Source organism: Neodiprion pinetum, chromosome 5 (genome assembly GCF_021155775.2).
Source record: "Neodiprion pinetum isolate iyNeoPine1 chromosome 5, iyNeoPine1.2, whole genome shotgun sequence".
Taxonomy (NCBI): domain Eukaryota; kingdom Metazoa; phylum Arthropoda; class Insecta; order Hymenoptera; family Diprionidae; genus Neodiprion; species Neodiprion pinetum.
The window spans coordinates 19905796-19919916 of record NC_060236.1 but is presented as its reverse complement, the minus strand read 5'-3'; the positions used below and the strand labels follow the sequence as shown (position 1 = coordinate 19919916).

The following is a 14121-nucleotide window of genomic DNA, read 5'->3' as shown; positions in this document are numbered from 1 at the left end:
TCCATGGCAAGGAGCTGGCATACAAACTAGTCACGAAGGGCACTTCACGCTGGGCAAGCGATGAGGGCTGCATCACTGACATATATCCGGGGTACGTAAGGTACACTTGGGGACAATGAACCTGAGATGGCTCATTTTTCACACTAGACAGTTATGTTGGCGACACAGAGAAACCTACAGTGCCATAGTCGACCGAGCATGAAACAAACTCAACCTCAATAAACGTAACATAACCCATGACCGTCGAATCTAACCTTAGAATACTCCAGTGGTAATGACTTATTGGACACGTATTCTAAGGTTAGATTCGACGGTCATGGGTTATGTTATGTTTATTGAGATTGAGTTTGTTTCGCTCTCGGCCGACCATGGCGCTGTAGGTTTCTCTGTGTCGCCAACATAATTGTCTAGTGTAAAAAATTAGCCGTCTCAGATTCATTGTCCCCAAGTGTACCTATCCAGGAACTGGACGGAGAGCCGCATGGCTCACACAAATGTCCCCGTTCCAAGAGCCATCGCACGCTTTAGGAGCCACGCTCACTAATCTAGACAGGACGCAACTGAGAACCGTGATGGGTCTTGTTACCGGGCACTGGTACACGAGTGAGCACCTGATGCACCTCGGACTCAGTACGGAGTCCCATTGCCTGAGATGCGGAGAGGAGCAGGAGACTTCCTCAACCTGATCGTGTGGTGTGGCGGACTGGAGGGCACATGAAACAAGCCCTTGGGGTCAGCCACGTCGGCGGGGAGAATATCGAGGAAACACGGGTGGACAGGCTGCTTCAGATCGCTAAACTGGCTGACCTCACGTCGTTTCCAACATTCTAGGGTGCCTAACGGGCCCGGGCACAATGGTCCAGCAGGACTGACCGTCCGGTCACCCTCGCTCAACAACAAGATTAAAATAACAAAAAAGAAATAAAAAGAAAGAAGACCTTAGTCATCAGTAAAACTATAATATGTCTATATTTCTGTATATGCGTATAAAATATATCGTGCTTTCATATTTTTATTTGGTTATAATCGACTCCGGTTGTTTTCTTCTCCTATCTCTGGTCTTTTCCATTCTGATCGCATTGACATTTTTCACCATTACAACTTAATTCATCCAATTCAACAAGGGACTTCGAGGCCTTTGCATTAAGGTAGCCTGACGATTAATGAATGGAGAATTTCACGTAATCTCAAGGCATAAGGCATTATAAACTATTGAATCCATTATCAATTGATAAAATTAAAATGATATATATTGGTGAGAATGTTGTGTGTAATCCCTAAATCCCGATGAAAAGGGGAAGAATTCGACAGACCGCAAAGGACAGGAATCGATCCGACTGCTCAGATACCGTAAGACTGGTTGTTGTGTGTCCATCAATAAGCTACGAGGAATTTCTCCCAGCTTATGAAAATTGATGCAATTATAGCGCAGTGCGAACGAGGTAGCTCGTTCATTATCGCCGAATTATCCTCTGCTAGAATTCATTCAACACGGTATATGGTCTGAGGTTTGTTATAATCGAAGGCTTGTTACTAATTTTAAGGCGAATTTTCTGGGGCAAGGGAAGCGAAACTTCACATTGAACATTTGCGAGAGAACGCTTTTGCGGCTATGCGTTGTTCAAATTTTGATTCTCATTGTAATCTGGGGGTTTGAAATTATCTCAAAGTGATAAGTACGCGATGAAGAATTCGCGATTGTACCATTTTCTTCAAACTCTGTGTTAACGCATTAATATGAGAATTTCGAGTGAAATTTTTTTAATAGAAATATGATTAGTAGTATTGGTAATAGTAGCAATAGTCACAATAGTTAAATAGTAGTTATAGCGCTGACAGTTACAATAGTTAAATAGTAGTTATAGCGCTGACAGTTGCAAAAGTCGCACTAGTGATAATAATGGAATAGTGGCGATAATGATAATAGTGAAATAGTTGTGATAGTTGTAGAAGTATTAATAGTGGCAATAATGGATTAGTGACTATAGTGAAAATATCAGTTATAGTGGTTATGTTGTCTATCGTGGTTAGGGGCCGTCCATGTTTTACGTAAGATGTTTTGAGGTGGGGGGGGGGTGCTTCCTAGGTGTTACGATTTCTTACTGAACGGGGAGGGAGGGGGATGGGCAAAAATTGCCTTACGTAATAAATAGACGGCCCCTTATAGTAGGCATGGTAGTTATGGTAGAAAAGTGGTAACGCCGGTGATAGTAGTAATGGTGGTAATATTGACAATGTAGGAAATAGTGGTGATAATGAAAATGATAATTCTACATTATTGTTGACCTCAATTTAAAAGAACTATTTTATGAAATTCATGAAAATAGGGAATGTTGCCCAATAAAAACTCAACGTTCGACAACATACTAGCTTCAAGATTAGACTCGAAAAATCCGAAAACATCCCGTCCACGCCTAATCTTCTGCAGAAGAATAAACAGGTACTTTGATGAATTAGCGATTGAATTACCCCAAATTACAGAAAGAAAACCGCATCCTCAAAACCTGCCGTGGATACTCAATATAACCACCAATCCGTGAGAACAACTAAACGAACTTAATCCAATAACAGCGTACCGTAAGATCAATTGCAAAATAACATCTACACATAAGCACGGAGAGAATAATTGGCTTAGTCTCACCCTTTGTTACCGTTGAAGAGCAAGACCAGATAACGAGATTCATCATACAAGAATTAGTGGTCCAGCTAAAGGCGAAGTATATGTGTTATACGCATGGCTGTAGAAGTTGCAATCACCAACGAATACCGTGATACGAGAATTCTTATCAAGTGCCCAAGTCTATTGAACGCAATAAAGAACAAGACAAAGACTAACCAATTCATGATACAGATCCAAGACTTGATCCACGAAGCACATAACAATGGAGATCAATTATTTAAATCTTACTAACGAGAGTAAGAGCAGTTGTTTTGTCAGGGCGACCAATATTCATAAATTCAGATGACCGAAAGATGTCAAAATTTTTGAGGTTACGTACTTCGCGGTGTTCTGTCACCTAAATTTACGAATGTTGGTCACCCTGATGAAACAACTGCTCTTATTTTCGAATTTTAACGCATGCGCACTAAACCATTCAGTTGTTAGCAAGTCACTCTGTATAAATAAGAACTATTTAATATTATATATAAACCCAAAAAATAATATTCCGATCTATTACTAAAAATTCAATACTCGACGCGATTTCATGACTTATTGACCAAACGTCTAGAGTGAAAAAAGGAATTGAAATCTACGGTGAAGATGAAGCAAAAACAATTGTACGACGTATTAAATTTACAACAAATATATCTATATGCCGAAATATTTTAGAAACTACAGTAAAAAGATGCGACACATTTACTTGAAATATTTGTACTCTCGTATCTATTCATATCTTACAAAATTGGAACACTCGCACTCATTTTTACTAGTGAACTAATAATAATTATCGGGCTTGAAGTCACTACCAGAATGATCGCGAAGCCACTGATTGTTTTTTTTTTTTTTTTTCAAGTTTTTATTTCGAAAATGGCTGCAATAATCCAGGTTTTCGATTTTATGACATCAGACTCCGGATCGTCGTACAAGGTAAAATTCTCGACTGTTGTGATCTGAACTGCTAAAACGATGAACATGTGATGTTTTCTTACCTTGGCTGACGGGTGGGACTGGTGTCACCGCCGGGGGGCGCCGTTCCGGACATTTTGAACCCTGAAACAAAGAGAGATCACGTTTTAAAAACGAAGAGATTCGAGCTAAAGAATTTTCTAGCAAAAGCGAGGAAGATGAAGCGTAAATAAGTGGATTCCACCCTCTCTTATCTTTCAAGTAAAACGGTACAAAAACGGAGAAAAAGAAAAATTTGACGGGAAAAAACGGGGCGAGGAAACGTGTACTATAATACGTATGAGAATAATTCCGCTGACAAAAGGAAAATTATCCCGCGCGAAGGAGGAAAAAAATTCGTAAAAAGAGAATGAAAGTGAAAACGAGAAATTTAAAAAAAAAAAAATTCTCCGACGCTAGCAGTTTTTATCTCGGCGGTCGTTTTCACTTCGGGTTATACTACACCCACATCTTTTCCAGTTTTCCGCGGACAATTTTCACTCCGGAATTTCATATCATTGTGTTTCGAGTGCTTTCTGCGTAATCTGAATATACAATGCCATTATGGACCCACGGTTTTGTGTGTACTTTTAGCTGTACCATGCAGATCTCCATTTTCGATCTAATTATCTCGTGGAGATCGAAAAGCAGAACGGTCGAATCAGAGGGCCGGCGACGTTTACGGTCTCTGTTTGGTAATTGGAAAAAAGCCTGATGATTCGGTCAAAACTCTGACAACCCTGAAATCGGGATTCCAAAACTGAGAATTACGGTTCAGAGAAATGCAGACACTATAAAAATTATAAGGCTTCAAATACCAGACATTAAGAGTGTAGAAAACGCGAGAAAAACAAAAAATTAATTTACTATTAAATGGGTTCGAGAAAGATCAGTGAACAAAATACGTATAGAATAGCCTAAATTAATGTATCGATTAATAAAATCGTCGTTGAACTTGTAGTGAAAGTTATAATTTTATCTACGTGTTGACTCTTTTTTTTACTTCCTTTTACTCTACTGTTGTAGTATCTATATTTTGATAAGAAAATCTTAGTCTTTGCATCATATGGAAGTGGCTCTGCATTTCAAACTTGTAAATTATACATTTCAGTGAAAAGCCTCAATTTTGACTTTTGCAAGGCTTTGGTGAGTTGAATTTTATCCATACTCCCTAGTTTTTCATTTCGATTTTTATGATTTCGTGTGAAATGTTTTCAACTTTCTCTCTCTCTTGGGGGGGGGGGGGGGGGGGGGGGGGTAAAATTGCTGATGTAGATTTGACTTCCAAATTGTTACAAATTTCATCCCGTGAACTGTTGTTGAAAAACGATTTTGAAAATTTGTGCAACTCTTAAATTCGGATTATTGTCCTGTCAATTCCGCCATTTTTCTATATTCCGACCCCCTGCAGCTATGGGAATTACAAATCAGCATGACGCTGCAATTTTTCCGATCTCCCTGAAATTCCTGAAATCCGTCGCGCCGAATGAAACTTTACGCCAAGACGGATAGCGACGAGAGTTTCTCAGACCCGGTATTGATTCTGCGTGTTATGTGGGACGCAAATTGCTGGTGCTTAGAATCAAACTTACCACAGTATGAGTAGAAAATTGTTAATAACTTTCCGAATCGATATTCCACTGAAAGACTTTATCAGGCCAATCGGAGAACGGTGGAACAAGACTTCCGGCCCTGTTCTCTCGATCGAAATTCGAAAATCGGAGCAATCTGTATCCAATCATGCGATTCTATGACACTGAAAACAGCAACTTCCTGCCATTCAACACGATTCCCGACATTCTTTAGCAAATGACAGGTCGATCGATTCCAAGGCCGCAGGAAAATTCCGTTTTTGGTACTGAAAATGTTGTGTCAGAACTCGCAATTAGTAAATAAAGCTGAGCCGATCGTTATGTGGATTATGTGGATTTGATTCCGAATCACAGAGCATCGTAGGATTGTTCGCAGATCATTTCTTTAGAAGTCTTTTTTCCTCGGGATGGATTAATCATATCTTATCAATGAGAGACTTGCGCCACCTGCCGTAGGGAAGTTGAAACTAATCCGCAATAATCAAGGCTCCATAAAATCAAACTTTAATTGCATAGTTTCGCAGCTCAATCCCTGTCTAGATTCCTTCAACAGATATGAAAAACCCAGTTACGAGAATTCGGAGAAGATTCGACGAATCATTTTCTAGACCGAGGGAACATCGGATTTTCGCAGATCGACATTTTCCTGCGATAAAGAGAACCGGATGCAGCAGAACTCTGCTAACCGCGCACTCAGATTTCACCTCTAGATAAAGTCTTATAGCTAATCCTCCGATGATCTCAACACTGAAAAGTCGTTGGATTCGTACCTAATTAACTTTGCCAGATTATGAGATATTCGTGCCTCCTCAACCGGCTAATCCGACGTCAGAATATCGGGATAATCGAGTCCATATTGCGGACGGCTTGATAATATCACATCCAATTTCGATGAATCTTGATCCTCGCCAAGTTTTCACTCTCCCGATTTCGGTTAATCCGCCAACATTTGTCTATCATCAAAATCAGGCCTGGTGATCGTCTTATCTCAACAATTACGAAGCGTCTTGTCCCGAAGACTCGATGCTTTTCACTAACAGAATTTTCAATAATTCAATCTCAATGTTGTTTCACCGTCAGACCCGTGAAAAATTCATTGAGGTATCGAAGCTTGGGTAGTTTTCGACCCAGCCGTAGCGCAATGTCTTGGAATCAAAGGCAGGATTTTCTTCGAAGAAGGAAGCCCTGTGATCTTCGGTGCGTTTAATTAATTACATGCACAGTCAAATCCGGACTATAGAGCAGCGCTGGCTTTTGAGTTTGCAGTCACTTAAAGCTCGGTAACCGGCTCAAATATAGATCATTAGATCCCAGACGGCGTTTCTATTACTGTTTATCAATCTCGTGTTGCTTGTTATTACGCCCGGTCGATAGAAGCGACTTTTATCGCCACGCATTTACTCCATTATCATCATCACTCCTAACGTTATACGATTATTACGGTTGTATACTTACCGCTAGTTGCTAATACCGTTTTATGCATCGGCGCGGTCTCAATTCGTCTGTTAAACGATTATTAGACACAAGCGAAGTAGAATTCGTAGAATTTATCAGTCATGGTGTTCAATTGTATCGGGAGAAATACTTTTTGATCCAGAGAAAAGTCGGTTTATTCGAATGAAAAATATGGCAAAAATAATATTTCAGATGGTTCGATGAATTCAAAATTCAAGTGAATATAAAATGATTTTTTTTGTCTCGCTGTACAATTTTGGCGATACTCAGTTCTGTCAAAACAAGTATTTATCGATGAAAGTATTGTGCAGAAAGGCCGGAATATCGAAAAGAAAGTTGTTGGAAAAATGGAACATCGTTTGTTTTTTTCCAATCGTATTAATACCCACACGTAATTCTGAACAATTATCATATTGCACAATGAGTTACGTGTTTCAAATATTGATCGTCACGTGTTCCACTTTATCTGATATATTACACGTGTATAACGTTTTCTTTGTGTGTGTGTGTTTTTTTTTCTCGCAAGGCATTATTATTTCTGTACTCTCTTGGTATGTCTGTAATACACGTACACATATTTCACATCACAGCTGTGCTCTGATTTCAAAGTTTGTAGCTAACAAAACCGTACAAGCGATACTTTTTGCTCACCCTCCTTTTTCTTTTCCTCTCTGGTTTTTCTTACCTCGATTTTTCCCTTTATTTTTTTATTCCTGTTCCTCCCATTTGTTGCTTTCCTTTATTTTCTCTTGTTTTTTTTTTTTCTCTTCTTACGTACCTACGAACAATGTCGTATACCTTTCGCATGCGTATACACGTATATAAGCATGTATGTAATAAACGTACGAAGTAAAAAGCGGAAATAATTGTGTATAGGTATACGTAATATGCGTATAATGCGATACATTAGACCGTATTGACTCGTCTCTGCGTTGTTAAAAAGAAAAGGAAAAAGCTTTCAACGCTGAATAAAGCGAGATATTATTATGTAAGCTTTCTTACAAGAAGCGAAACACCGGCACCTGGAATAATACTTTGTTGTAAAGCTGGATAAATGAGATGAATGAAAAGAAATAATACCAGAAAAACGAGACGAACGAGAAAAAAACTGATAACAAATCATTCTTCAGCTCATACAGTACTAAAAAAAAAATATACGTTCGAATAATAAAGCATGGCAGTATAATAGTTATAATGGTTGAAATTGTAATAATTTTAGTGAAAACCGTTTGAATAATTATAATATTGTTTGAAAATAACGAGAGTATTTTTCACTTATTTTCGGTTGTTTCTTAAAGCTCGATAAAATCCGTTCAGATTTTGGAATTCGCGTATAAACGTATTTGCTTCTTTGAACCTATTGAGATATTTGTATATTGGAAGATGAAAACCTTCTAAAATAGTTCGTCGATATCCACGAAAATTCTGTCAAGGTTGTAATGCAAAAACTTCTGGAAACCATTGAGTAAAAATTAAAACTACTTAAATCACCAGAAATCGTCTGATTCTTTGATGAATTTACAAAATCGTTCGGAATCGTTTCCCAAAGATCCCAATTAATTTGGTTCGGATTACGCTGAATTATTTGCAAAAAAAAAAAAACATCACGCTTTCGAAATCTTGCAGAGCCACTAATTTCGGCTCTGCGCATTAAAAAAGGGCAAGAAAAATGAACGCTGACAGGTTATAGCCGGATAAGCATATAAAATCTGCCCCCTATGATTTTTAAAAATCCATATGGTTGATCGATTTCTAGTTGAAAAAAAAAAAAGAAAAAAAATCGCGAAAATTTCAGCTTTAGGACCCAAAGAGTTGTGACATAATGAAAAAAAAAAAACGTGTTTTTGAGAATTTATTTTATTGTAACTATTCCATTGAATATATTTTAACAAAAATTTTGGTGGTAAGAATTACCGATAAGAGACGTTGAAAAATAAGGATTTGAAGGCTGAAATTTTCAGGCAGTTTTTTTTTATTTTTTTCAAATTAAAAATCGATCAGTCGTATGGAATTTTAAAAATCACTGGGGTCAGATTTCATTAGCTTATTCGGCTAAGCATAATATCTACCCTTTTTTCTGAGATCACGAGGGAGTGCTTTGAAAATGAAAAAAAAAAAAGAAAAAGTACGCAGCACGTAAGTCGTATCTTTTTTTTTTTCTTTCTCAGCCGCCGGAGCGAGAGGGAATAATTTGCGGACGAGAAGTGATGATCGAGTTTCTCGCGTCAATCACACGCCAAGTTGAGAGTTGAAGCGAGTTGCCTTAAGCACTCGGTATTGCGATCGATCATTGACAGCGGTTAACGAAGATCGTAAGGCGGCGCTCCAATTTCTCTTCGGCCGCAATTTAGCATCCGTGATTAAAACAGATCGTAATAATTGAGTGTCGGCAGGGTTGTTTGTTGGCTGCAGGAAGCGAAACGAGACCCTTGTCTTCATCACCGCAGACGCGTTATTACACGCTTCCCATCGCGTATAACAGTTTGCATTACCCGGGATTGAGTGAAGTCGGGCAGGAAATTTTAGCGGCGTAAAATACTGATGATCAGAGAAAATGACGCGAATGAATTCGCGAAGATAAATAAATAGCAAACCGAATAGAACTCATGTTTTTCAATTACTCGTCAAATTGACGGTAAAAAGAATTGTTAGATAAATAAGGCCTGCGGTGGTTCTCGCGACACGAAACTGAGGAGTAATTTCGGTGAAAAAATTTGATTTTTATAATAATGGTACCGTTGATATTTAAATATTCATCTACACTCAGTAGCTGTTGTTTATGGTGATTTTGAGCGTATTTAGAGCTACGTAAGTACAAAAGAAGAGGATTGAACAGGATTTTTGAAGAAATTAGGAAAAGAAAGTTTTTTCCAACTTATCTGGACTCATGAGTCTTGTTTAAAACTGATACTGTTCATTTTATACCTGAACATTCAAGTTTATATTAATTATATTTTATTTTTTCACAAAAATTGTTAAAAATCTGCAAATATGCGTATCTTGCATAAAGATAAATCTCGATGTGCTTCAAAAAACTAGCGCTATATTTTAATTCAACATATCTAAATATCTAAAAAAAAGCATTATTACTAAAGGGGGAAATTAGAATTTGGAGTATTTTATTGGAATTCTGTATAACACGCAAGGTGTCATAAGATATTTGAAATTTCGTTGAATCTTTACAAGTTACATAATATCTTTATAAATCATCTAAGATCACGACCGCCTATTACAAAATAGTCCGATGTTAGAAATTTGTGTAAGTCAATATTCCACGATTTTTGGTGTTTGATCTCAAAAGTCCGAGAGTTAGGGGTTTCCTTTTTTTTCATCAACATTATTCTCAAAACAACAAATTTGCGACAGACAAATTTGTAGAAAAAAAACAAACTGTATATTCACTCGAAATTCGAGTGATTTCAGAAAGGCTTTATTTTTATTGAAACGAATCGTTTAAGGCTTCGTGCCTGATCGTCCCAAATAAAAACATCTAATTTATGGTCCTCCGATATATTTCCGTTCGTTTCTTGGAAGTATAATGATTTTCGGATAGAGATCGATGAAAAAAGGGGTTCACCACGTATTTTACACGTTCATACGGAAAAACCAAGGTATAAAAATAAAAGAACTTCGAGAAAAAAAAGGGAGGAAAGACACAAAGGTCAGACAGATTCGATCCTTCTTCTTTTTCTTTTTTTTCTCTCATCCTGAAGCCGCAGGGGCTGAAGAAGTAGGTATAGGAAAAGAAAAGGTTTCGGAGCTTTGAGTGACGCACCGAATACAATTTCGGATCTCATCCTTTCAAGACACGCTATTTTCTCTTTCAGTTTCCGCTGGACTCAGCTATTAAAAGTTCTGGCCCCACAATCAGAGAGAGCTAAGTTTCACTAAAGTCTCCTTTTATTTATTTGCATTCATTGTCTTTTTTCCCTCGGTCTTTCAGGCCGATTTATTTAACTTGGATGGCGATTTGTTCGAAATAACACGACTGGATCATCCCCCCGAACTTTGGAAAACGAGGGAAGCAAAAAAAGTAGCGAAAAGAGGTATTTTTCAACCCTAATTCAGCATGGGGGTGGATTACTGTTATTCCAATTTTTTGATATTTTCATTTGTCTCATAGGAAATTACACTGCTGGTTAATTCGTCGCAACAATTGGCGGGAAAAAAGCGTTTGCAAAATATTACAAGTGCGAAGAAATGAGGCGAGCAATTTCTCGATGAAAATTTATGGAAAAATCAGAACATCGACTGAACAGTCTTCAGCAAAAATTGCGAAGTAGCTGCAAAGCTATGTTTGAAATTAATTGAAGCTACGATATTTTCTGAACCTAATTGAATAGTTAAATTTAATTTATTGTTATTGTACTCCGAAATAAAATCTGTCATCGTAAAGAGATTTTCAAATTTGCGTCAATTTCAAAATCTTTATCAATACGTACACGTAAAAAAAATTAGAAATATGAACTTCTTTCTTTCTTTCCACTCGTTTGAGAAATTTCATGGAATGGAAAATTTGTGTCCCATTTTTTTCCCGTGTCTACAATTTCGGACACAACCTTCAGCATCATTTATTTTATCATCTCTCGATGATCCTTCGGGCTTTTTATTTTATCTTCCCACAAGTAGAGATTAAAAGGACTACGTACAAGGGCTGTTCATGGTGTCCGTGGTACGATACATGTAGCCTATTCACTTTGACGCGAGAAAAGAAGGAAGGAAGGGTGTTAAAAAAAAATAAATAATAATAACAATAATAATAATATAAAACGAGAAAATGGCGGTGAAATCCTTTTTATTCAGTCTTTTTTGGCATGTCGCAAGGGTCGGCTCTTTAATATCCGTGCCTTGCGATAAAACGGTCGAAAGCCCAACCGATACGTTAACCCGTGGTATCAATAGAAGAGCAGGGTATAGGGGAAAATAAAATCGAGATGTGAGATATTATGGTGGGAAGCTACAATGATGGATGTTCCATTGGCACACCGTATTACGCATGATACAATATAAGCATCAAAGTCACGGCGGATATCAGGAATGAATTGTACGATGTTCAAATTCTTAGCGCAAAGTGTCAAGAAATTTTTCCTACATTTTTGTTCACTTTCAATTCACCCGCATTTTTCGCAATCACACGCGAGGACGTCAAGTAAAATTTTACATATTTTCGAAACCCAAAAAAAATTTGTAAAATGAGAGAAAAAGTTGTGGGAATATTTTTTTGATTCGATATTGTATATTTAATATGATGGATTCAGATGATTGAGAAAATTTTTGTATCACCAAATTTCTGTATGGTATGAGGATTGTCAGATAAAAAATTGCGGCGTTGATGCGGTGAAAGAGTAAACTTGTACTTGGTAAAATTTTCAGATGTTGACTGTATTCGAATATGACAATCTCGAATTACTATAATGCAAAATGGCGGACCTCTGATTATCTAATTTTGTACGAAAATAATTTTTTCGAGAATTTTTTTACACGCCTGTGATTTTAAATAAATTATCTCCGACGCGTATTTGATATGATTTTGCAGTTTCGTTTCCACTTTCTCCTTATACCGATTTTTTCCCATCGCTACCAGCGCTGTGAGATTAATTAGCCCAAGCCTTTGAAAAATTTCACCGAGGACATCGCGCGTTACGTTAATTATAATTATAAGTGTACTTGTGAAGCAGTTCGAATTACCGCGTAAGCCGTCTACGCGGAACTGATTGCGAGAGGATAATTGAAGCGAAAATGTTCGAATTTTTTTACTTACGGGCCATTCAAGTGTTAGCTAACGCATTTTTTGCAATTTTTTGCCTGCTTGTTTTGCCCACTATTGTTTTATAACGTCAGCCAGAGCTTTTTGAAAAGTTTTTTGCCAAATCGATTCGTTGCCTGGGAATGGCAGAAATGTCATTTATAGTCACATTCCGATCAATTTATTCCTACTTTGTTGAACATTAATTATTCTTAATAATTATTGCACATCAAAATGTTCAGTAAAACGTGAATTCATTATGCCGACTAATATTGCGTTGTTCGATGGTTGACGCATTTGTAAAACAGTTCTAAGTTGATTTAGAGTGATTTCCAAATGTTTGATTGATAGAAAACAAGTTCAAATTTGATAAACCACTATCTTTTCGCGGGATTGTTGTAAAAAGGAGAAGGAAAAAGATGGAGACGTTTTTTGAATAGTAAATAAAGTTATTTACGAATTTCATATCGCTGGTATCGTCAAATGCACTTGAATAGTTTATGCGAATTCTTTATTCAATTGAAGTCGTTCTACCTCTTGTAAAAGTTCATCAGAGAGATTCTGGTAACTTTAGTTTATCTAAAAGGAAAAGTCTTCCAGCGAACTAACGACCAGGACTTAATCACCAGCTAAAGATTTCAAAATTCAAAAAACTCACAAGGAAACATCTTAAACAAATCGGCAATTTATCTTAAGATAAGTTGATAAGATTTCTCGTAACGAACCATGTAATTAAATAACCTTAATAAAACAAAGTGGAAGACAGATATTCGAGAGACAACATCTTCCCATCACACTATAGCGTAACATTTGATAACGTTTCGCCGAATGGCTTATCCCTGTTTTATCTTTAACTAATACTTGAACGGCGCCTTATTCTTACTGTGGGAGTAATCACGATATTTCTCCATTTTTTGTTTTTGTTTTGGAAGTCGAGTAATTAGTAAATTGCGAAAAGTTCCTTGTCGTGAAAGCGCCGATCGAAGTGAGTTGAAAATTTGTAGAACGACGAGTATGCAAAGTAGTGGTTTACAAAAAGCAGAAGACCGACATTGAAAGATTAGTTTTGCGCCTACTTCTCGCTAATTAATTTTTTTCACACACAGAGTACCGGCTGCAAAGTTTCCGCACGACTTGTATACGAAAAACAAGAACAAAAAAAAAAAAAAAAAAAAAACAAATTAACCAGAAATAATTAGAAACGAATTTCTGAACTTTTATATATCGGTGCAACTCTTAGGGTAACAAAACGCCACGTAAGTATTTCAAATATTCAATCTTCTCGATTAATTAATTCTCATAATTTACTTAAGATTTCGCAGTGTTTCTAAAATATTTTTGCAATATTTACCAGATTTTAAATAACAGCAAAATATTGCGAGCATAAGCGTTGCATCCTGTCTTCTATTATATTAGGATTATTATTACGGGAAGGATCTTTCGGGATATCTTTAATTGATATACATCCTGGAGTGTAGTTGTGACATGATATTTATTTCCGTTCACGTTCGGAGAGACCAGTTTTCTGCATATTCCAACCTTTGTCCTTCACTTTTTGCCAGTATCAGCTGACTCCTGTAGGTGCCGGATCTACGCTTCTTCGGTTAACCCACATGTGAGAAGCGATAGCATGCTTGCATCCACCCGTCAAACAAGATACTCAAATGACGATACTTGACACACATTTTATGCCAAAACGTACAGCTTTGTACATATCCTCC

The 14121-nt window shown here is 37.2% G+C and overlaps 1 protein-coding gene across 6 annotated transcripts in view; it reads right to left on the bottom strand.

Moving 5' to 3' along the window:
* LOC124219364 (atrial natriuretic peptide-converting enzyme) overlaps positions 1-14121 on the bottom strand; it is a 113631-nt gene that overhangs the window by 36492 nt on the left and 63018 nt on the right. For all 6 annotated transcript variants that reach the window (XR_011177173.1, XR_011177176.1, XR_011177174.1 and 3 more), the window contains one exon: positions 3652-3712. Coding sequence is in view for 2 of the 6 variants with exons in the window: in XM_046626812.2 (XP_046482768.1) it covers positions 3652-3704 (53 nt within the window). In the remaining 4 variants the exon portion in view is untranslated. The remainder of the gene's footprint in view (positions 1-3651; positions 3713-14121) is intronic.